Raw genomic sequence first — 24093 nt, forward strand, 5'->3', positions numbered from 1 at the left:
CATAGATTTTCAATGGATTAGATCCAAAAATGGCATCACAAACTGATACCCCCCCAATATTCACAATCACTTAAATCAATAAAAAATTAGTTAAGCCCTTTCAATAATCAGCAGCCATTTCTCAACTTCACATGAAGAGGCATCCATTTCTATATACATGGAGAACGGTCACTGACATATGATACCAGAAGATGATCAAGATGACTGATCTGTAGCTTAGCAACCGAAAAATCATCAGGAACAGAGGAGTGGTGTCTTGGAAATTATCAGGAAGAAAAGTAGGAAATATTTCTCTTCAAATTTAATTTCTTCCTCAGTGTAAATATCATATTATTATTATTTTAGATTATTTTATTTCCGGCAAGCAACAGTCCATTTAAAATTAACAGATTAATAATTGCATTAAAACAGAAGAGAAAAATAATGATGCAACTTAAGTGTTTGAAACAATCACTATCAGTAGGTTTTACAGACCTCAAATTTTACCAAAATAAAAACTGATTGAATGCAGCAGGGGTTAAATATTTCACATTTTACAGCTAGAAACTGAGTTTTAAACCCACAATCATTTCCCTCATCCAGATCATTTCTGCCTATTAACGTTAGACTGCTGGACAGAACACTCCATGGGAAATAGAAAGCCCCGTTTTTGGAAGAGGACAATGGGCTTGAGCCAGACCTCCAGGTCTCCGATTGGCTGATTGCAAAACTGATTCAAAAATGTTTCAGGGAGCAACTTACAGCCAGAGTGACGCACCCACCAGTCCAGAATAAGAAGTGTGAGGAGGCAAACTGCCACTGAAAAGGGGGGGAAAAAGTGATTATGGAGAGGGGGAAAAAAAAGGAAATTTCTTCTTCTTGTATGTTTGTCCAAATATTGCTTACACTAAGAAAATCCAGATAAGTTATTTTGTCATGATAGACAGAAATACAATTAATTTCCTAATTTCCAATCAATAACTGTATTTTAAAAATTCCCATCTTGAAAAATCAGCAAAGCCTACAAATTACAGTGAGATTTAATTAGTTCGCAAATTATTTTGTTAATAACTAATTTTGCCAAGACTTATCACTACTATCATTTACCTTGGTTAAAAGACAGCAATGCACAGGCCTGACTTTGCTTCTTGACATTTCTTTTCAGATCTCATGAATCATGATGACCGGACCTCCTCCGTGTGCTGACTAGATGGTATTTTTAAAACACATCTCATGACCCCACTAATAGCCCAGAAGGTGAATTATGTATGTGGTGCTTGTTAGTGGTGGGAGGTAAATTAAGTATGGGGGTGGGTTACAAAAAGCCTGCACATAATTTGCCGCCCCGTATTCATTAAAAAAAAGTGGAATTAGAAATAAAATTGTTGAATATCATTTGCAGGCTAAGCATTAAAAATGGCTGAAAGAAAATGCAGATCATTACAAATTCTACTGGAATAATTTAGTCAAAATACAAAAGAAATTGTACAAAATTAGGTCTGATTTTTTTCCATAGTTACAAAAATAACCAACAATAGATGGAACAAAGCTGTGTCATGCTGTTTTACAAAAATAGCATCAACTGAAATCATTTGATTAAGTCTGCAAGAACAAATTTACCTCGGGGTTTGTCTTAATCTAGGATGGGTTTATTAACTCTCTCAGGCCTGAAATATAAATCCTTCATCCACTCTGCACAAGAGATAAGGCCAACATTTGCAACCTGAGATTTCCCCGGGATTCACAACATAAACAAATCTACCTTATTACATATAAAATACACTCCAAAAATATCAATTCCTTTACAGATAACAATTTATTTAAAAAGAGAATGCTGACCACATTGAAATACGCTGTTTAGAAGACCGATCCACCAGTAAATTAATTGGTGCAAGTAATATTGTCAGTTTTACAGAAAATATTTATTGAGGATGTTCTGTGTATTTGTCTTCACGTCTTAACGCCCGCAATGATATCCTTCAGCCAAAACTGCTAATAAACTGCACTCATACACACGCACACTTTCCTCTATCTCTCTCTCTCACTCACACCAGCTTTCAGCAATCCAAAGAGCATCAATAATTATTTGCTAGAAAATTCTACAGAGCGCAGATTCTAATACTGGGGGGGGAAAACTCCCTGAAGCGCTTTACTACTTTTATGTAAAAATACACAAGATCTTCCCAACAAATAACTAGACTTACAGGCATATTAAAGACAAGACACGACAAAAGATTAGGTAGATAATATACCAACGTCATTCATATCACTGCAGGGCCATACTGTAGCTGTGCCTCTGAAGCGCTGTATCACCCAATAGCTCAAGAGTCATCCATTAACGTGTGCCGAGCAGGAACATTAAAATTACATTCACCAGCACCAACACTACGATAATGGCAAATACAACAATGGTCTGTATATCCAAGGTCATGGTGCAATGCAGGAGACTGTAGTACTCAAGATGCGGGTCTGGCAGACTCTGTGGTGTCAACCTGGGCTCTGAACTAAAATTGTCCAGCAGATCCACCATGCCAGATGAGATCTCTTCTTCCCTTTCTAATTCATTCCATTCCAGCTGATTGCAGCTTCAGTCTCAAGTGCTTCACTTGCACTAAATTCTTTGCAAAAACCCATTCGGCAGAGATTACACGTCACACTCTATGTAGATAAAAAAGAGAGAGAGCGCCAGTTTCTGAATAACAGCCCCGTTAGCAGTATCTCACAGTGTGAGGAAACAGCTGAGGCGGGCGTCGCATGCTAATCACTCAGCGACCAAGTAAGCAGGAATGCAACTGCCAATCATGTATGAAAAGGTAATGTCATTAATATTTAGTCGTCACATATCCGACAGCATTAGAGAGGAGGTGGGTTTGTTGGGAAAATTTAACAATATGGGTAAAAATGGAATGCATCTTAGTGCATTCACTTGCGTTCAGAATGCAACCAATCATCACCAAGTTAACTCTTGAAGTCCCATTATCTTGTGGAGCAATATATTACCAGAACATTTCCTTGAGGAAGATCGACGTATCTGTTTTCGCTTGCTGTGCAAGCGCTATAAGTTCCCGAGGTAACCCAATTAGTAAAGCAGGCTGCAACTGAGTGAAGCAGACCCGAAGGTCTGAGGTTTGATTCACTGTCTACAAAATTATCTACTCTAAGCTGGGGCAGTTGTCATGAAAATATAATTAGCTTTTGTTCCCCCCCCCACCCCACCCCCTTAGGTTTGGGTTTGCAATCCTGATTACTATCCAGGAACTCTTGCAGTAGAATATGTGCAAACACCTAGAGGGGAAAGGAATGAGATTGTTAACTGGGACGGTTTTCTGCAGAGACCCACTGAATCAATTCGTGCTACGATGAGCCAGTGAGTGAGGTTGTACCGGGGTGGGGTGTGTCTGATACCTGGAGAATTCTTGCCCCAATGGTGCTAGTACCTTTTTAAAAAAAGTGATCAGAGTTAGGATTGATTTTTAAAAGAGGATAATGTATGATGGCCTGGTAGGCATTTTCCACTCAACTACCCTAAAAACAGATAGGAGAAATATAAATGAACTGTAAGCCTGAGGGATACACACATATGCACTTTGTCTCACTCACAAATTCCCAAAAATTCCCATTCAGTCACTCTCTTCTAAATTTAAGGAATAAACCTACACTTAGTACTGACAATTATTGCAACAGGATTATTGTTCCAAATAGAGCTAAGTCCATGTGGACTAGAAATCAAAGATGAATGAATTGTTCTTTATGCTTTTTGCTCTTTTAATCACAAGACCACTGATACTGATTTCCCCTTCTGTTTCTCTTTAAAGATGTTCTCCAGTACATTTTCAGGAAAATGACAAGGATTCTCACTTGGTTGTATGTGAGATCATTGAAATATTATAATAAGGTTTACTGGAGAGAGTGGACGGGTATGCAAACCATATTTTGGTAATTACTAATATTTTAAGATTTTGGATTTGTGGCAAGCCAAATGTGCTTTGAGTTTTTCTTTCTAATTTAATTTTTATTGAAGTTCATCATCAAACATTTCCATAAGATGTATTTCAGATATTGTACATATATATCATAGTCATATTTGCCACAAATCTCCACATAATATTTATCTGAGGTATACACTTATAGAAAAGAGAGGAAAGAAAGAACAAGCAAAAGGAGAAAACTATGTACAAATAGGAGTGATCCTTTTCTTAAACAACATATTCATTGATCTGTGAGAATAAAATCAGGCCTATGAGGTGTTATGTAATTAAACCATTTTCCCAGTATGAATCAAATTGTTCCAACTTATGATTAACAGATGCTGTTATCTTCTCCATTTTGTAAATGCCCATTGTAATTTCCATCCATGCATTTAAAGTTGGGCTCTCGTGTGATAATCATCTCCTAGTAAGAGTCTTTTTACCAGCCACCAGCAGTACTGTATATTCATTAAATATTTATCTCTTTTCAACCATTCTTGAGGTATATACCCAAAATATATGGTCTTACTTTCTAACAGAATTTCACATTTAAAGTTGTCTTGTAGGGCATTGTGTATCCCACTCCAATAGTCTTTGATAATTCCCAGAAAATATGATGATGGTTTGCATTTTGATTTCCACATTTTCTCCAGCAATCAGGGAGATTACTATCATAATGGGATTTCTGAGAGGGTGTAATAAAATACTTATCAAATTTTTCCATCCAAACTCCCTCCATTTCTGTGAACTGGTACCTCCATATTATTGTCCATTCTTCCTATAATTATCCCTCCTTCCTTCTCCCATTTTGTTTTAATGTATGAAGTCAAAAATTTGTTTTAAGATTTGACAAAACCTTATACACACTTGAAATGATTCTACTACTGTTATCTGAATTATATGCTTTTCTAAATAGCTCTATCAAACATGTACTTGCCTTGGTTACATGTTTAACCATCCTATTAACATACCGATAAAAGTCTTGTTTTTTCTAATAAGTGTTTCTCTTCAAGTATTTCAAAACTGAACAGTGTTCCTTCTTTCATTAAATTGCAAAGAAGTTATTCCTTTAGCTGTCCAGTCCGTAAAGCTAGCATCCAGTTTATTTGGCGTAAATTCCAAGTCAACTTTGACAAAGTTCCACATGGAAGGTTAGTTAAGAAGGTTCAGTCGTTAGGTATTAATGCTGGAGTAATAAAATGGATTCAACAGTGGCTAGATGGGAGATGCCAGAGAGTAGTGGTGGATAATTGTTTATCGGGATGGAGGCCGGTGACTAGCGGGGTGCCTCAGGGATCTGTTTTGGGCCCAATGTTGTTTGTAATATACATAAATGATCTGGATGATGGGGTGGTAAATTGGATTAGTAAGTATGCTGATGATACTAAGGTAGGAGGTGTTGTGGATAATGAGGTGGGTTTTCAAAGCTTGCAGGGAGATTTATGCCGGTTAGAAGAATGGGCTGAACGTTGGCAGATGGAGTTTAATGCTGAGAAGTGTGAGGTTCTACATTTTGGCAGGAATAATCCAAATAGAACATACAGGGTAAATGGTAGGGCATTGAGGAATGCAGTGGAACAGAGAGATCTAGGAATAACAGTGCATAGTTCCCTGAAGGTGGAGTCTCATGTAGATAGGGTGGTGAAGAAGGCTTTTGGAACGCTGGCCTTTATAAATCAGAGCATTGAGTACAGAAGTTGGGATGTAATGTTAAAATTGTACAAGGCATTGGTAAGGCCAAATTTGGAATATTGTGTACAGTTCTGGTCACCGAATTATAGGAAAGATATCAATAAATTAGAGAGAGTGCAGAGACGATTTACTAGGATGTTACCTGGGTTTCAGCACTTAAGTTACAGAGAAAGGTTGAACAAGTTAGGTCTCTATTCATTGGAGCGTAAAAGGTTGAGGGGGGATTTGATCGAGGTATTTAAAATGTTGAGAGGGATAGATAGAGTTGACGTGAATAGGCTGTTTCCATTGAGAGTAGGGGAGATTCAAACGAGAGGACATGATTTGAGAGTTAGGGGGCAAAAGTTTAAGGGAAACACGAGGGGGTATTTCTTTACTCAGAGAGTGATAGCTGTGTGGAATGAGCTTCCTGTAGAAGTAGTAGAGGCCAGTTCATTTGTGTCATTTAAGGTAAAATTGGATAGGTATATGGATAGGAAAGGAGTGGAGGGTTATGGGCTGAGTGCGGGTAGGTGGGACTAGGTGAGATTAAGAGTTCGGCACGGACTAGGAGGGCCGGAATGGCCTGTTTCCGTGCTGTGATTGTTATATGGTTATATGGTTATATGCACATTATTTAAGTATTGCAATATCTCCCTCTAGTTTATATTCTTTTATAATAGTTTTCCAAATTTAAGTGTCCATTTCACCCATGGATTATCAATAGTATTTATGTACCTTTGTAGGTTGTTATCAGCCAAAATTGCCTGTATGGGGATGGGAAGTAACCCCTCCTCAATGTTTTTCCATTGAGCGTCATATGATAGGTTGCACCAACATAGATTTCTTTTATGAAAAAATGTAAATTTGTAATGAGGCAGGAGTACCTCACCAACATTCTTGAAAGTAAACACATCATTCTGCAGACTGAAGTTGTTTTCTGGCCCTTTAAAATCCATTCACCTCCCTGTTATCCCATTCCAATCTAGAATAACATGGTGCCAAGAATTAGCTTTGGAATGTTGGATGCTCACCATCATTTCATAGATACTGCAGACTGTGTGGGATTACCAGAAGACTGACACAAACCATGCTCCACACAATTTCCTGCTTGGAACATGCCCCCACAGAAATGTCTCAATTTATGCTGCACCATTGGAAGCAAATGCCCCACAATATCCTGCTTCATTACCACCACCTCAAGGCAACTCAGCAGCAAATTTGGCTGCACCATCTGCATGGTAAGAATATTTTTTTAAATCCAACTGCACATGTTGATAACAAGTATGAGGTTCCACTAAATTTTTAAGTATCTATGCTTACCTTCTATAAAATCCATTTACCCCTGGTGGTTTGAAACTATTCCCTTTTAAAAAATCGTGCCCTGATAATTTTCATACTCACTCTTAGGAGATGGGGAGGGATGGAGATGCCCCTAAATTCTCACCCTTGCCTGTTTTTTTGTGCTCAATTTTAACCCAAAATGATTGCCTAAATTCTCTAGGACCATGTCTCTTTTGTGTTACATCTCCCACAGAAATGTGTACTGATCAAGTCATATTTACGCAAATATTTTGCTGAAAACCCTTCAACCTTTGGTTTCCCTGGGTATTACTGTATTGTCAGAAATATTGAGGTAATGATTTTGGCAAATCTTGACAAAAGTATCTTTGCAAACTTCCACTAAAATGGGTTATTTGAACAGAGCTGCTGGAAAAGGGCTAATGTGCCAAAATTTCCTACTTGGAGCATGGGTTGATAGAAAGATAATGGCAAAATGAAGAGATGGGAAAGAATGGTTCATAGTTTACCATGATATCTCCACTTCTCTTTCTCTACCTCAGAGAGAAACAATCCCTCAAAACTGAACATGATCACCTCCTGAAATCATTTCATTTCTTGTGGGACGCCACATGCTCATTGCAGCTTGCTATTGGTCCAATCAGCCAATCTGCAGAGGTAAATTATTTTCTCCACCTTTCGGAGATCAGAAGGCAAAAGTGCAGAGGAGGGGAGCTAAACTTTGTACACAAAAGCCAACAGATAAGAGAAGCAGAGATGTATGTACAAGAGTCCAGGTAAGTAGCTGACTTGTCTTGGTTCTGACCCTGTTAGCGAATGGTTCACAAGAGAAGTTAATGAAGACATATGGTACTTGGAAGAAGGACAACCATTTCCTGGCACTGTTCCCAAAGGCCAGCATTAAAGCAACCCTACAAGAAGGTGGATCTAATATTCAGGCTACTGTTGACTGTCATAGGCTGTCTTTTAACAATTAGCAAAATGTCACTGTTCCGTTTCCTGCTTTTTGCTGACCAGGAATCCATGATGGCATTTTTCTAGGTAGGTGCAGTAAGGCCTACTGATAGTTCATTGATGCACTAAGGTGTATTATTATATTGTACAGTGTGCATTATTAATTCATATTATTAGAATCAGAATAAGAAGCAGGTTTATTAGCACTGGCATGTGTCATGAAATTTGTTAACTTAGCAGCAGCAGTTCAATGCAATACATAATATAAAAGAAGAAATAATAATAATAAATAAATCAATTACAGTGTATGTATATTGAATAGATTAAAATTTGTGCTAAAACAGAAAAAATATATATTTAAAAAGTGAGGTAATGTTCATAGGTTCAACATCCATTCAGGAATCGGATGGCAGAGGGGAAGAAGCTGTTCCTGAATCACTGAGTGTGTGCCTTCAGGCTTCTGTACCTCCTACCTGATGGTAACAGTGAGGAAAAAGACATGCCCTGTGTGCTGGGGCATCCTTAATAATGGACGCTGCCTTTCCTATGTCCTTGAAGATGTCCTGAGTACTTTGTAGGCTTGTACCCAAGATGGAGCCAACTAAATTTATAACCCTCTGCAATTTCTTTCAGTCTTGTGCAGTAGCACCCGTGCTCCATACCAGATATTGATGCAGCCTGTCAGATTGTTCTCCACAGTACATCTGTAGAAGTTTTTGAGTGTTTTTATTGACATGCCAAATCTCTTCAAACTCCCAATCCAAATAAATAGGCTTTTTCCCAGGGCTGAAATGGTTGCCACAAGAGGACACAGGTTTAAGGTGCTGGAGAGTAGGTACAGAGGAGATGTCAGGGTTAAGTTTTTTTTTTACGCACAGAGTGGTGAGTGTGTGGAATGGGCTGCCAGTAACAGTGGTGGAGGTGGATACGATAGGGTCTTTTAAGAGACTTTTGGATAGGTACATGGAGCTTAGAAATATAGAGGCTATGGATAAGCCTAATAATTTCTAAGGTAGGGACATGTTCGGCACAACTCTGTGGGCCAAAGGGCCTGTATTGTGCTGTAGGTTTTCTATGTTTCCAGTTGGCATATCTCGCTCTTGTACACCCTCTTGGCTCCATTTGAGTTTCTACCAACAATGGTTGTATCATCAGCAAATTTATAGATGGTATTTGAGCTATGCCTAGCCACACAGTCATGGGTTTAAAGAGAGTAGAGCAGTGGGCTAAGCAATCACCCCTGAGGTGCACCTGTGTTGATAATCAGCAAGGAGGAGATATTATCATCAATCTGCACAAATTGGGGCCTTACGGTTAGGAAGTCGAAGATCCAATTGCAGAGGGAGGTACAGAGGCCCAGGTTCTGTAACTTATCAATTAGAATTTTGGGAAATATGATGTTAAATCCTGAGCTATATTCAATTAACAGCATCCTGTCATTGGTGTTTGTATTATCCAGGTGGTCTAAGGCCATGTGAAGAGCCGTTGAGATTGCATCTACCGTTGACCTATTGTGGCGATAGGCAAATTGCAATGGTCCAGGTCCTTGGTGAGGCAGGAGTTCAGTGTAGTCATGACCAACCTCTCAAAGCTTTTCATCACTGTAGATGTGAGTGCTACCGGATGATAGTCATTAAGGCAAGCTTACATTATTCTCCTTAGGCACTGGTATAATTGTTGCCTCTTTGAAGCAAGTGGGAACTTCTGCCCATAGTAATGAGATGTTGAAAACATCCGTGAGTACTCTCACCAGTTGGTTAGCACTAGTTTCCAGAGCCTTACCAGGTACTCCATTTGGGATCTTACACATTGTGAGGGTTCACCCTCTTTAAAGACACCCTCTATAATACATAATGCGTATATTATTTGTAATGTCTATTATTATAATAGCACGAGTTGGTTGGCAAAATCAGACCATTCATTTATGTATCTATTATTATAATGCTTTTTTTCCTGCAGCATGACATAATATTAATGGAGCAAGTGACACAAAGGTTTAAAAAGAAAAGTTAAATCTAAGAATGAACTGGATTTTTGAGATTCAATCATTTGCCTGCACCTTTCAAATTGGATATTAGGTGTAAATTCAATTTATTATCTTCCAAAAACTGTGGGAAATTTTACATTTGGGATGTTTTATCTCATGCACCCAACCTAGTTAGAATAGCTGTGGGAATTATATTAAATATAAAAATGTCATTTATTGAGATTTCTATGGCTAACCCACCCAAGGTTCTGTGGACAGTCAAGATGGCCTTAAGAGAAAGTAATAACCTATTTGGCACTCATTAAAATGAACCTTCCATTTCATCTGTTTGAGATGACAATTCTGGTTCCTGCCCTTATTGATCAAATGTTAACTCTACCATAACCTCAGAGATGCTAAATATTTTAGGGTCAAAGAATGGGCCTTCCCATGTTCATAGAGCTGTTATTATAGTTGAGGATCTGGTCGGTGTCTTTGTATGATGCATCTTTGCAGAGATATGCTAAGCTGTACTTTAGGTTGCCTAGGTTACCCCATTTTGTATTTCCTGTGTCTCTTCAGTTAATGCTGAAATACCTCATGCATTAGAATAGAGATGCCAACAAATTTGAAAATAAGTTATTTGCTGGTGGGTCAAAGTTCCTAAATTGCTCCAAAATGTAGAATGTGCATGTTTTCATGATTTTATGTGTGTGATATTTCTGTGCTTCGTGATTCTTTGGTGAATCAGAAGTAACCTGTTATCAATTCTTCGAATGGGGTGTACATACTTCGGTACATACAAGGGTCTAGAACCAGTTCCCATTCCGTGTTTAAGGTTTATTTTTTAAAAGGTAAAAGTTCCATCCTTCAACTTTCTCTGTGCTAATAGTGCCTTGACAACAGATATTCTCCAGCATCTCCTTCAGGTGGTCATCCCTCACATGTATAGTCAACAATGGATGTCATCAATCTTTATGGTGACAGCACAGAGTCAACACCTTTGCACATTCCAGAAGTTACTGTTTATAATTCAACAACAGGTTTTTCTCATTGTTGATAAAAGATGTGGAGGAAATGTTAGCATCCAGAAGCTTATTCGCCACAGTTCATGAACGGATCTTGGTACATTCCTCTCAATGCACAGACTTTTTTTCTGCAGCACTTACCAGTTGAGTTATTGGGGATTCAGCAAAGTAAATTTGTCAAACATCCCTTCTCCTAAAGAGACAGTGTAGCAGTATTCAAATTTCATTCTAGTCAAACACCAGTCTGATGATTTTGGAAAAAAAATGCTGGCACTGGAAATATAGTACAGAAAAGTTTCTGAAAGCTCTCAGCAGATCAGGAAACATCAACAAGCAGGCAATATTTTGGGTCAAGGATACTTCATCAGAACTGGGAAAAGTAACAAGCATGCTTTATTATGTCAAGAGGAGGAGGGAAGTAAAAACAGAGACAATGTCAGTGCTGGAACCTACAGTGGGAAATGGAATAAATGACAGCTGAAGACCTTAAAAAAAAAAAGTTGTAGCCCCATCTGTGGAGACAGATTTACAAAGCAAAAGGTTATTTGAGAATGTTAAATTCAGCATTTAGTTTTGGTGCAAGTAATGTAGTGTTTTCAAACTTAAATTGGCATCATTGGAGCAATATGCTAAAGTCAGAAGAATCAAACTGAGAGTGATATGAAGAACTAAAATGGCCAAAGACCAAAGATAAAGGTGTTCTTCAAAGTGGACAACCGATCTGTGGTTACTTATTTCAGAGTAGAGGAACCCACACTGTGGACACAGTGTGAATCATACTAGATCAAAGTAAAGCCAAGAAATTGGATATATTCAAAGCAGAGGTTGATAGATTTTTGATTAGTAAGGGTATCAATAGATCTGGCAAGAAGGCAGGAGATTAGGGTTGAGAGGGATAACAAATCAGCCATGATGGAATGGCAGAGCAGACTCGATGGGCCAAATGTCTTTATTCTGTTGTTATATCTTATGATCTTCTCCTGGAAGGTCTGCTTGTGTTCCTGCATGGTGGAAAAGTTAGAGATGACAGGATATCTCCCATTTTTGCATGTGAAGTAATGTGTGAAGAACAGTTTTTGGTGAAGTCAGAAGAGTAGGTAGGTAGTCAGAGTGAACAGTGCTTTAGAATGTCAGAAAAGGAGGAGAGGAAAAGATGTGTCTAGTGTTTGAAACCTGCGGAAGGTGGCAGAAATTATGACAGATGAGCATTTTTGACAAGATTCTCGGCTCCATCTCTGCTTCTCACACTTCTGATCTCATTCTCCTAGACTCTAGCCAGAAGAAGGTTATGGCAGTCTGCACATTCAAAAGTGCCTATGTATGGAGACAAATATTTGCATATGTCTGTATTGAGTTCCAAAATTGTTTTTAAATATTTGTCATTTCAGAACATTACATTCAAAGGACAGTAGTCCATCATTCCTGGAAATAAGTGTGCACTAGCTACAAACCCTGAAAACAGATGTGGAATAAAAAGATAATTTATTTAAATGAATTTGGAAAGGAAATACTACCAAACAGTACAATGAATCTTGCTAACAGCCTCAAGACCATTTCATTCAGTCAACTGTCTGCTCCACATATATTTTTTACAAAAGCTAAGCCTTCAATGAAAATGTTTTGATGGGATGTTGTTGTATGGATATTTCTTGAATGGAGTATTTCTGCAGAAGAAAGTATTGGCAAAATTAGATTTAGAGTTAATATTCATTGTAGTTTATACAGACCCGGTCTTTAAGAGGCATCTCTTCAGGATGCAAAGTTGAAAAGCCAAGCTTACCAGTGACACATTTTTGAAACTCCCTTTAGTTTCCATATAGAAATTGTTCATGGAATGTGGGAAAGAGTAGAAGCTTCGCTCATGAATAACTTTCACAATCTTGGGACATCCCAAAGAAGTTGACAGGCCTGTAAGTATTTCACTGTTGTAAAATAGGGAAAAGTTTTTGCAGTGCAATCCCATGACCTACACTGTGGTATCTTATTTGAGAAACAAATTTGAGCATTATTTTCATTCAATCTCCAGATTCTCTGGATTAAAAGTGAATCATAACATGTGGGGTTGAATTCCCAAGTACACCAAAATGCATAAAATCACAGATTTCCCAAAGGACAACCATAAACTACTTAGTTTTATGTGAAAATCCAGCACATTGCATGGTCATTTCTGTTTTATCATAAAGAACAGATAACTTGCTATGAGTACAATATGAATTTACAATCTCTAGGGAGACAGTCTATACCCAAAACAATTTCAGAACTATCTTTAGCTTTTTATTGAAACACCTCTTAGTAATATCTTTCAATATGTGTTATGTTTAGCAATCACAGAGCACGTGCTCTCTCAATTTACAACCAATAAGACAACTTTTCTGCTTGAGCAATAAGGTGAACTTTCGGACAAGTTCCCATCATGGGGAAAGATATTACTGTCAAGGGATAGACAATAGATGGAAAGAAAGAAATTTCATTTATCTACTTCCCTTTAGTCTTTCAGGATGTCTAAAGCATTTTGCTCACAATTAACTATTTCAAAGTATACTCACTTCTTATTGTAGGCAAAGGCAACGACCAATTTATACTCAGTAAGGTTGCACAGATGTCAAAGACATAAAGGATCAAAAATGGTTTTTGTCTTAAACTTTAGCAACCCACAAAATGCTGGAGGAGCTCAGTAGGCCAGGCAGCATCTATGGAAAAGAGCAAACAGTGGGTGGTTCGGGACGAGACCCTTCATCAGGACTGGAGAAAAAGACAAGAAGCTAGAGCAAGAAGGTGGGGGAGGGGAGGTAGGGGATATGTGAAACCAGGGGAAGGGAAGGGGGGGCACAAAGTAAAGAGCTGGGAAGCTGACAGGTGAAAGAGATAAAGAGCTAGAGAGGGGGGAATCTGATAGGAGAGGGTAGAAGACCATGGAAGATAGTACCAGAGGGAGGTGATGGGCAAGTAAGGAGATCAGAGGGAAACACAAATGGGAACAGTGAAAAGGGGTTCAATTACTGGAAGTTCAAGAAATCGATGTTCATGCCATCAGGTTGGAGGCTACCCAGACAACATACAAGCTGTTGCTCCTCCAACCTAAGTGTGCCCTCTTTGCGGCAGTCCATGGCCTCTTCTACTGCTGCAGTGAGGCCACATAGTTGCTGCCCGGCCTGCTGAGTTCCTCCAGCATTTTTTTTCAACCATAGGAATATCAGTGTATAAAAGGTCCAGACAGAGTGGATGTTTCTATTAGTGCGAGAGTCTAGGACCAGAAAGCACAACCTAAGAATAAGAGGAGAACAGAGATGAGGGGGAAGCTCTTTAGCCAGAGGGTGGTGAATCTGTGGAATTCATTGCCACAGACAGCTGTGGAAGCCAAGTCATTGGGATTATTAAGAGATTGGACACGCTAGAGGCAGGAAACATATTCCCAATGTTGAGGGAGTCCAGAACCAGAGGCCACAGTTTAAGAATAAGGGGTAGGTCATTTAGAACAGAGTTCAGGAAAAACTTTTTTCACCCAGAGAGTTGTGGATGTATGGAATGCTCTGCCTCAGAAGACAGTGGAGGCCAATTCTCTGGATGCTTTCAGGAAAGAGTTAGATAGAGCTCTTAAAGATAGCGAAGTCAAGGGATATGGGGAGAAGGCAGGAACGGGGTACTGATTGTGGATGATCAGCTATGATCACAGTGAATGGCGGTGCTGGCTTGAAGGGCCGAATGGCCTACTCCTGCACCTATTGTCTATATTTAAAGTGGAGGTTGATAGGTTCTTGATTAGTAACAGCTTCAAAGGTTATGGGGAGGAGGCAGGAGATTGGGGTTGAGAGAGAAAATAAATCAGTTACGATCAAATGGCAAAGCAGATCTGATGGGCTGAATGGCCTAATTTTGCTCCTATGTCTTATGGTCTTAAATTGGCAGTAGACTTACTCTCAGGTTTTTCGCCATTTCTGAGGACTGCTATAGTCAGTCTGCAAGAAAGAAAATGGCAGTAGAGGAAGTTTTTTACCATCCCTGTGAGTAAATTATAGAATCAGGTCAAAGTATCAATCACGGATATGGATTGAGAAATGACAGATGGAGTAAAATCTGAGCAAGATGTTACATTTTGGTTGGACAAATGTAAGAGATATAGATATGTACATATATAGACAATGGCAGCACCCTAAACAGCAATGATGTATGTAGCTTCCTGAAAGTGGCCATGCAAATAGATAGGGTGGTAAGGAATGCCTGGAGAATGTTTGCCTTTGTTGGTTGGGGCATTGAATATAAGAGTAAGGAAGTTATGTTGAGGGTATATAAATCTTTGGACAGGCCATGTTCAGAGTATGATGTGCAATTTTGGATGCCCCATTACAGGAAGGATGTGGACGCTTTGGAAAGGGTGCAGAAAAAATTTACTAGGATGCTGCCTACATTAGAGTGTATACGGAGAGGTTGGACAAACCTGGATTGTTATCTTGGGAGCATCAGAGGCTGAAGGGAGACCTGGTAAAAGTTTTTATAAAGCCATAAATAGGGTAGACAGTCAGTATCCTTCTTCTCAGGATAGAACTGTTAAGATGCAATCCCATCACAAATCTCTGCTTTTACACCAACTCTAATAGCATTTTAAGAAATTAATTCAGTTTTTAAGTGCCTTATATGAATACCATCCTTTCAATCTCGCACGTTCCCCTGTAATGCTAGTTCACTTTGATGCTTTGGTGGCTAGGAAACTCCTTGTGTCACTATCACAGAAGACATGGTGGCCAAGGAAAAGTTAGAGCATTTAAAATTAACGAGATGAGCACTTTTTAAAGAAGTAGTGTTTTTGCCATAACATGAATGCTGCAGGCACCCTCTGAATGATGTTCCCAGGCAGACCGACTTTTAATGGTGCATCAACGAACATATTCAGCAGATTCCTAGTTTGAACATGTATATACAATGCAAAAGTATTAAAGGATAGTAAATCCATAGGAGATATATTTTGACATTTTTTCCTTTAATTTTAAAATCATTTACCTCCAAAAACCTTAACTTTTCCTACAGACATTGCCATCGCTCTTGAATGTAGCTTGTCTTGTCAGTGAGCTCAGGGAAAATATTACTGTTAAAGGTGGTTTAGTCAGGGATTACATCTCATTGCAACTGTACTCTGATTCCATCCTGCTTTGTTGAGTCCCGGTCAATTATATATGCTGCTTAGGCTTGCGACGCTAATTCCATTAAGTGGCTGTGAATCCAGCAGTGAGAAAGAAAGCTGATAGATCAGATGCAAATCTCTTAGCAATATAAACGAAATATGTCCCAGGCTCTACATGTGCCAGCCTTGAGATGGCTGTCCTTAAAGAGACATTAGAGAGAAAAGGATAGCCAGGGCTAGAAGCATGTCCTATTCTACTGTCTTCGTTCATATTTTCATCAATGAAGAATTAGTATGCTTGCTCTCCAGGTGAATTGTGTTACAGTGGCACCAGTGAGGAAGGGATATTATTGGAGCACTCTAGATAGTTTCAGCAATCGATCATTAAAATTCAGCAAGGCAGGTCAAGCAGTTCAGATTCCTGTCACCAAGAGTAAGACACTTAAAGCAATGTAATTTTCCAGTTCTGTGGAACCATAGGAAAAAAAAGTGAAAATTACAAATGTCACTGCACTCTTTAAGAGGGATGAAGGCAAAAGTCTGGAAATTATAGTCCAGTTAGTTTGACTGACATAGAGCAAAGAACATAGAACAGTACAATGGAGGAACAGGCCTTTTGGCCCACAATGTTGTAATGATCCAGTTAAATTAGTAATCAAATGGGCAACCTACCTAATCCCCTCTACTTACACAATGTCCATATCCTTCCATTTTCCTCACATTCGTGTGCCCATCTAAACATCTCTTAAAAGTCTCAAAGGTACAGTACTGCGCAAAAGTCTTAGGCAGCCGAGATTTTTTTTTGTATAGTTTCAGTTTGTATGGCCTCCATAGAGCCCTGATTTCAACATCATCAAAGCTATATGGGTTTACCTGGACAGACAGAGGCAAGCGAGACAGTCAAAGTCTGCAGAAGAACTGTGGCAAGTTCTCCAAGATGCTCACAACAATGTACCAGACAATTTTCTTACAGAAGCTGCACAACAGTGTACCTAAGAGAATTGATGCAGTTTTAAAAGCAGACAGTCACACCAAATATTGATTTTAACTTTTTTATTGCTCACTGCTCCTTATAGTAATTTTTTTAATATTTAGAAACTTTTCATTTTATTATTTTGAAAGCATCTTCACTTCACACATTTTTTTTACATGTGCCTAAGGCTTTTGCACAGTACCGTATAAAAAAAAGGCAGTGCATTCCAGGCGACCTACCACTCTCTGTGTCAAAACTTCCCCCTCACATCTCCTTTGAAATTACCCCTCCTCACCTTAAATGCATATCCTCTGGTATTAGGTACTTCAACCCCGGGAGAAAGATACTGTCTGTCTACTCTATGCCGCTCATAATCTTAAAAACCTATCAGATCTCTCCTCGCTTCCACCGCTCCAGAAAATATAATCCAAGTTTGTCCAACCACTTATTATAGCACTGACCCTGGCAAACCTCTACTGAACCCTCTCCACAGCCTCGACATCCTTCCTAAACTTAGATAGCTTAGGGAATGGACAAAGAAGTAGCAAATGAAATACAATGTTGGAAAGTGTATGGTCATGCACTTTGGTGGAAGAAATAAATGGGCAGACTATTATTTAGATGGGGAGAGAATTCAAAATACAGAGATGCAAAGGGATTTGGGAGTCCAAATGTAAGATACCCTAAAGGTTAACCTCCAGGTTGAGTCGGTTGTGAAGAAGGTGAATGCAATGTTGGCATTCATTTCTAGAGGTATAGAATATAAGAGCAGGGATGTGATCTTGAGGCTCTATAAGGCACTCTTGAGACCACATTTGGAATATTGTGTGGGGTTTTGGGCTCCTTGTTTTAGAAGGGATATACTGACATTGGATAGGGTTCAGAGAAGATTCATGAGAATGATTCCAGGAATGAAAGGGTTACCGTATGAGGAACATCTGCCGGCTCTTGGGCTGTATTCCCTGAAGTTCAGGAGAATGAGGGGGGATCTCATAGAAACATTCCGAATATTAAAAGGCAAGAACAGATTAGATGTGGCAAAGTTATTTCCCATGGTAGGGAATTTTAGGACAAGAGAGCACGATTTCAGGATTGAAGGGCGTCCTTTTAGAACTAAGATGCGGAGAAATTACTTTAGTCAGAGGTTGGTAAATCTGTGGAATGTTTTGGCCACGAGCGGCTGTGGAGACCAAGTCATTAAGGTAGTGATAGATAGCTTCTTGATTAGCCAGGGCATCAAAGAACATAAGGTGAAAGCAACGGAATGGGGATGACTAGAAGTACTGGATCAGCCCATAAATGGCGGAGCAGACTTGATAGGCCGAAGGGCCTACTTCTGCTCCTATATCTTATGGTCTTAATAGGCTGACTGGAAATGTACGCGATGTTCAAGGTGCAGCCTAACTAGACTTCTCTAAAACTGCATCATAACTTCCAGACTTTCAAATTCAATGCCTTGACTGATAAAGACGAACATGCCATATGACTTCTTAATAACCTTACCAACCTGCATAGCCACTTCCAGGGAGCTATGAACTTGTACTCCAAGATTCCTCTGCTCATCAGCACTGTTAAAGTGTCTTGCCTTTAATAGTATACTATCTTACAGTTGAGCTTCAAAAAGTAGAAATCTTGCTTGACAAATCTTTTGAAACTCTTTGAGGAAATAACAGGCAGGATAGACAAAGGAGAGTCAGGGGACATTGTTTACTTGGATTTTCAGAAGGCCTTTGACAAGGTGCCATATATGAGGCTGCTAAACAAGATAAGAGCCCACGATAGTTTAGGAAACATACTAGCACAAATGGAAGATGCCTGACTGGCAGGAGGCAAAGAGTGGGAATAAAAAGGGCCTTTTCTGGTTCACTGCCAATAACAAGTGGTGTCCTGCAGGGGTCTGTGTTGAGTCCTCTATTTCTCATGGTATGAAAGTAAGATTAGATGCTCCTTTCAAGTCAGGGCAGTTTTCAGCCTGGGCTGCAGGTTTTTAGTCAGGGCTAGATTTAAATCTATAGTGAAAGGATATAATCAGCAGCAGTAGACATTTATGCAGCTTCTTTAAATGTAAAACATTAAAGAGCTGTCTCTTCTAGCTGTGGATTTATAGCGTGTTTGGTAGTCCTGATTTAAGAATTTCGATTAATTTAATGCCTGAGGTGACAAGAGGTGTCTGAAGCTTTTGCAGCATCTAGAACACAAATCAAATCAATGTTTTATAAATGGGGATGATAGAAGGGTCAAGGACTAAAGGAATCGTGTTATTAGGAGTAAATCTGATACTATGGAATGAAACAATTAGTATTCCAAGGGGTAAAAAAAACGTACAAAGCAAATCAACAACTTGCAGCTTCACGCGTTTCAGCACAACCTCAAATTCAGTCATGCACAGGTTCTTCAATTGGCCTTTAATTAGGAATGTTTGGTTAATGCGAGCACATTTATCCATAAAGAGTTTAAAGTTGCTTTGTTATCATATTCAGCTTCTTTTGGAATTGTTTCATCATGAGGGAAAATGTTAGTAAGCACATAGTTGTGCTGTAATTTGCTGCAGTTCAGGCATCATGAACAGGAATAGAAAACATGGCTGTTGATTTTAAAACATTGTCAACATCCTAGATGATTGATATTAAATTTTTATTAAGGGAATCCTGAAAAACCCAAGGAGCATCACACCTATGTGAATTCAAAATGATTTAGATTCAGTAAGCAAAAAGCATTTTGCAATTTTAATCAAGAAATGCTGCAGCTGCCATTGTGGCATGCAAATATTCTAAACAAGAGAAAGAATTTGTAATTGGGTCTGATGACTCATTAGAAAGGCAACTTGCATTAAACCTCTCAGATTTATCATAAAAAATGCCCGTTCTGCTCAAAAATACCTGACAGTTTTTTGGGATTCGGCAGCAAGGCTGCGTCACAGACCTGCACATCAATAGAAGTGTGTGTCACCTCGCAGGCTGCACATGGAAGACCCCTGCTGGGTTTTAGTAGCTGTCTATTTTTAGATCATCAAAAAAAAACAATCCTATTCAGAACATTTGTAATTCCAATTCTCTTTGATTACCTTTTATGGCAAAAACCTCAAACAAATCTCACCTGTTTTCAGTGGTTTGAACATGGGAGGAGGCTAAGGGTCACACTATTTCACTGGTGATGCAGAGCAATTATACAAGTCCTGATTAATGTAAATTTCACAGTTTACTTTTAAACAACAGAAGAGTGGGTAAAGGTGCTTCATCCTGTGATGTTGACTATTCAAGCGACAAGGAGCTATGTTAATTTACAGCCTGTACTGGCTTATTTTGTCTAATCTGGGCAAGGTAACTAAGAATTGCAACTAAGATTTTGTCATTTGACCTCTGAGGAAAAATTCAGTTTGTGATGTTGGTTGTAAAGTGTAACAAATACAGTATCACCCCTCCACGATTAAGTTGTTTGTAGATATATTACTTCCATTCTAAAATAATGCATGAAATATTGGTAATTTGATGAGCTACAGAGAACAGCAGGCATTTATGTGGGCAGTTCCCAATAGCATTATGATTTAAATCGCAGGCCTAACCAAGGTCTCAACATCTTTGAATTGTCAGCTGATAGTAGGGAACAGACCAAATGAGACCCAGGTAATTGTTTCTAATTGCCCTTATAGGCAGGAGGGAGACAGAACTCTCCATTTAACCCAAAATGCGTCTTGTGTTTCCCCTATCCAGGCTTTCTAGGTTGTTACAACGTGCTTGGCATCATGTTCCGGGTAAGCAAGTGGTTTCCTCGGGTCTCACTCAAAATTAAAACCATATAGGAATCAGTGGAGAAGTGAGGAAGAAATTCTGGGCAATAAAGATCTGGATTTTCATTCATAAAAAGGAAGAGTTAAAACTTTTATAACTTCTGATACATTGCAATTAAAGAGGCATCATTTTCATTGGAGGGTTTTGAATGGAAAGAAGTTCCATGTGGTCACCAGAGTGATGCTTACATTGAGAATGCAGTCTCAGAAACCACATGCTCCTGACTTAGTGAGAAAACCAAGGAAACTAACCCCAAATCATTCAAATTATTTGGAAGTGTAGTAGATTCTGTTTAATTCTGCCATTCGTTAATTGGACAGCCACTTATCTGGGAGAACTCTTAAAAAGCCAATCAGGAAAGTAACTGGAATTCCCATTTGTTTATTTGGGACACCGTGTGGCTTAACTGGGACAGGAGACTGTTGCCGAACAGTTTCAGACTACCATCAGTCACGTGCACTTGTGTGCCCATCCGACACCACACCATGCTTAGAGCAAACACTTTTAAAATAACATCAGTTACGTGTGTTTGTGTGGTGTTTTTCTTTTCACTAATAGTTGGCGAGGAATAAGCTGTAAGAGTTTAGAATTGTTTTGCTCACTGTGGTTTCAAGCATTCAGGTTTGGAGAAGCCAGAAACGGTCGGGAGTGAAAATGAAATGATTTCATTACTTCAATGAGTTAGGAACTACAAAGAATTTGAAGGTATTGACAATCATCTTGAATGTTACAATGAAAATGAATATTTGGAGGATGCTGTAATGTATGGATCTATTGCTTATTGAGCAATGCCATCCCCCTTAGCACTACATATTGACTTGTTTATGCGTGCGCATTGTTTTCTCCCTCCCTCTCTGCCTCCTCCCATCCCCCAATGTGAAACTACTGGTTAAAGCCATCTCCTATGTGCATGCTTTTATTTAATATATATATAGCTGTGCACGGACACAACAAATTGGTGCAAGACCATTATCATTGACTGGACACCTGCCAAACCTGATGCCTCTCCGCAGGGCCAGGGGTGCTATCCTGAAAGAAACAGAGCACCTCCAAAAGACTGAATCTTTAGAACTTTGAAGTTACTTATGAACTGTTATTGTGAAAGCGTGATTATTTGGAATATGGGTTTCACCACTACTTCTACGGAAAAAGCATATGCAGAAAACAGATCCATACATTGTCGAAAGTATTGTATGAAGGCAGTCATACCCTAGGTGTCAGCACGGAAAAAAGTTGAATTTCCCCATGGGGATGAATAAAGTATCTATCTATCTATCTATCTTGTTCATTTACAGACAATGAAAAGAACGTGGCAGCATACACTGGATGAATTCCTCTGTCGATATCAATTAGAAATTAATACGCAGTTTTATGATACTGTAGTAGTATTTATTCGTTGTACCATTATTCTCGCAAGCATTTACTGCTCTGCTCCTCAGAGCTGATGACACAGAGAACATTTCAAGCAGCAATATTTCTATTCATTTTCCAATAGCTTTTGAATATGAGCAATGGGACATAGATAGCAGTCCCTTAGAGCACTCAGATCCTGTACTATCATTGTACCAGTAGTTCAATGATCAGTGAACAAACCCTGCATGATGCTTCCATCTCTCAAGCCAGCTGGGAATCTGTTCTCTCTGTAAGAGGCAAACCGGGTGGGATACCAGGGCAGAAGTCCAAGAGGTATGGTCAATATTAGTTACCAGTCTACAATTAAGTTATGAGCCACCATTCTTACATCACAGTAGTAGCCAGCTTTGTCTCACAAAGACCATTTCCATTGGAAATGGAATTGGACCTGGGATTTTATTGTCATATGTGCCGAGATACAGTAAAAAGCTTGGCTTGCATATTGTTAATACAGAACAAATCACTATACAGTGCATTGAGGTCGAGCAAGGTTAAACAATAACCATAAGATATAGGAGCAGAATTAGGCCATTAGGCCCATTAAATCTGCTCCGCCAATTCATCATGGCTGATCCAATTTTCCTTTCAGCCCCAATTTCCTGCCTTCTCCCCGTATCCCTTATGCCCTGACCAATCAAGAATCTATCAACCTCTGCCTTAAATATACATAAAGACCCAGCCTCCATAGCTACCCGTGGCAAAAAAATCCACAAATTCACCACTCTGGCTCAAGAACTCTGTTCTAAAAGGACGCCCCTCTATTCTGAGGTTGTGCTCTCTGATCTTAGACTCCCCCACCATAATAAACATTGTCTACACAACCACTCTATTAAGGCCTTTCACCATTTGATAGGTTTCAATGAGGTCACACCTCATTCTTCTGAATTCTAGGGAATATTGCAGGTAGAAGTGGGTAGGGACAAATGAGTTGCTTATGGAGTATAAGAAATGCAAAAGAATATTTAACAAAGAAATCAGGAGGGCTAAAAGGAGGCATGAGGTTGCCTTAGCAGGCATGGTAGAGGAGACTCCTAAGGCATTCTACTGATATGTTAAGAAGAAAAGGATTGCAGGGAGCAAAATGGGTCCTCAGGAAGATCAGAATGGCAATCCCTGTGTGGTCACAAAAGAGATGGAGGAGATCTTAAATGCATTTTTCTTGCATCTGTATTTACTCATGAGATGGACAGAGAGTGTATAGAAGTAAGGCAAAATGGCATCAACTTCATGGACTGTGTACAGATTACAGAGGAGGAGGTGTTTGCCGTCTGGAGGCAAATTAGGCCAGATAAATCCCCAGGGCCTGACAAGCTGTTCCTTCAGACCCTCACAGAGTCAAGTGTAAAAATTTCCAGGGCCCTAGCAGAGATAGTTAAACCATCCTTAGCAACAGGTACGGTACCAGAGGACTGGAAAATAGCCAATGTTGTTCTGCTGTTTAAGAAAGGCTGTAAAAATAAACCAGGAAATTATAGACTGGTGTGCCTGACATCAGTAGTGGAAAAGTTATTGGAAGGTGTTCTAAGGGACCAGATATATGAGTATTTGGATAGAAATGAACTGATTAAGAATAGTCAGCATGTCTTTGTGCTTGGTAGGTCATGTCCAACCAATCTCATAGATTTTTTGAGGAAGTTAGCAGGAAAGTGGTTGAAGACAAATCAGTGCATGTTGCCTACATGGAATTTAGCAAGGGATTTGACAGGGTTCCAATGGGAGGCTGGTCAAGAAGTTTCAGTTGCTAACATTCAAGATGAAGTAGTAAACTGGATTAGACACTGGCTTTGTGGGAGAAGGCAGAGAGTGGTAATAGATGGTTGCCTTTCTGACTGGGGGCCTGTGACTAGTGGTGTGCCACATGAATTGGTGCTGGGTCCATTGTTTATCATCTATATCAATAATCTGGATGATAATGTGATTAACAGGATCAGCAAA

At 39.2% G+C, this 24093-nt stretch overlaps 1 protein-coding gene across 5 annotated transcripts in view; it reads right to left on the reverse strand.

Moving 5' to 3' along the window:
• The window catches only part of arhgef9a (Cdc42 guanine nucleotide exchange factor (GEF) 9a), a 261197-nt gene that overhangs the window by 178989 nt on the left and 58115 nt on the right, over window positions 1-24093 (reverse strand). The window contains exon 1 of one of the 5 annotated variants that reach the window (XM_073058047.1): window positions 2236-2372. The exons of 1 other annotated variant lie outside the window; for it this stretch is intronic. In XM_073058047.1, the coding sequence (XP_072914148.1) occupies window positions 2236-2244 (9 nt within the window). In that variant the 5' untranslated portion in view covers window positions 2245-2372. Of the gene's footprint in view, window positions 1-1086; window positions 1200-2183; window positions 2373-24093 lie in introns of those variants that run through there. 3 more of the 5 variants (XM_073058048.1, XM_073058045.1, XM_073058046.1) reach the window with 3 other exon arrangements.

This window comes from Hemitrygon akajei, chromosome 10, assembly GCF_048418815.1.
Source record: "Hemitrygon akajei chromosome 10, sHemAka1.3, whole genome shotgun sequence".
Taxonomy (NCBI): domain Eukaryota; kingdom Metazoa; phylum Chordata; class Chondrichthyes; order Myliobatiformes; family Dasyatidae; genus Hemitrygon; species Hemitrygon akajei.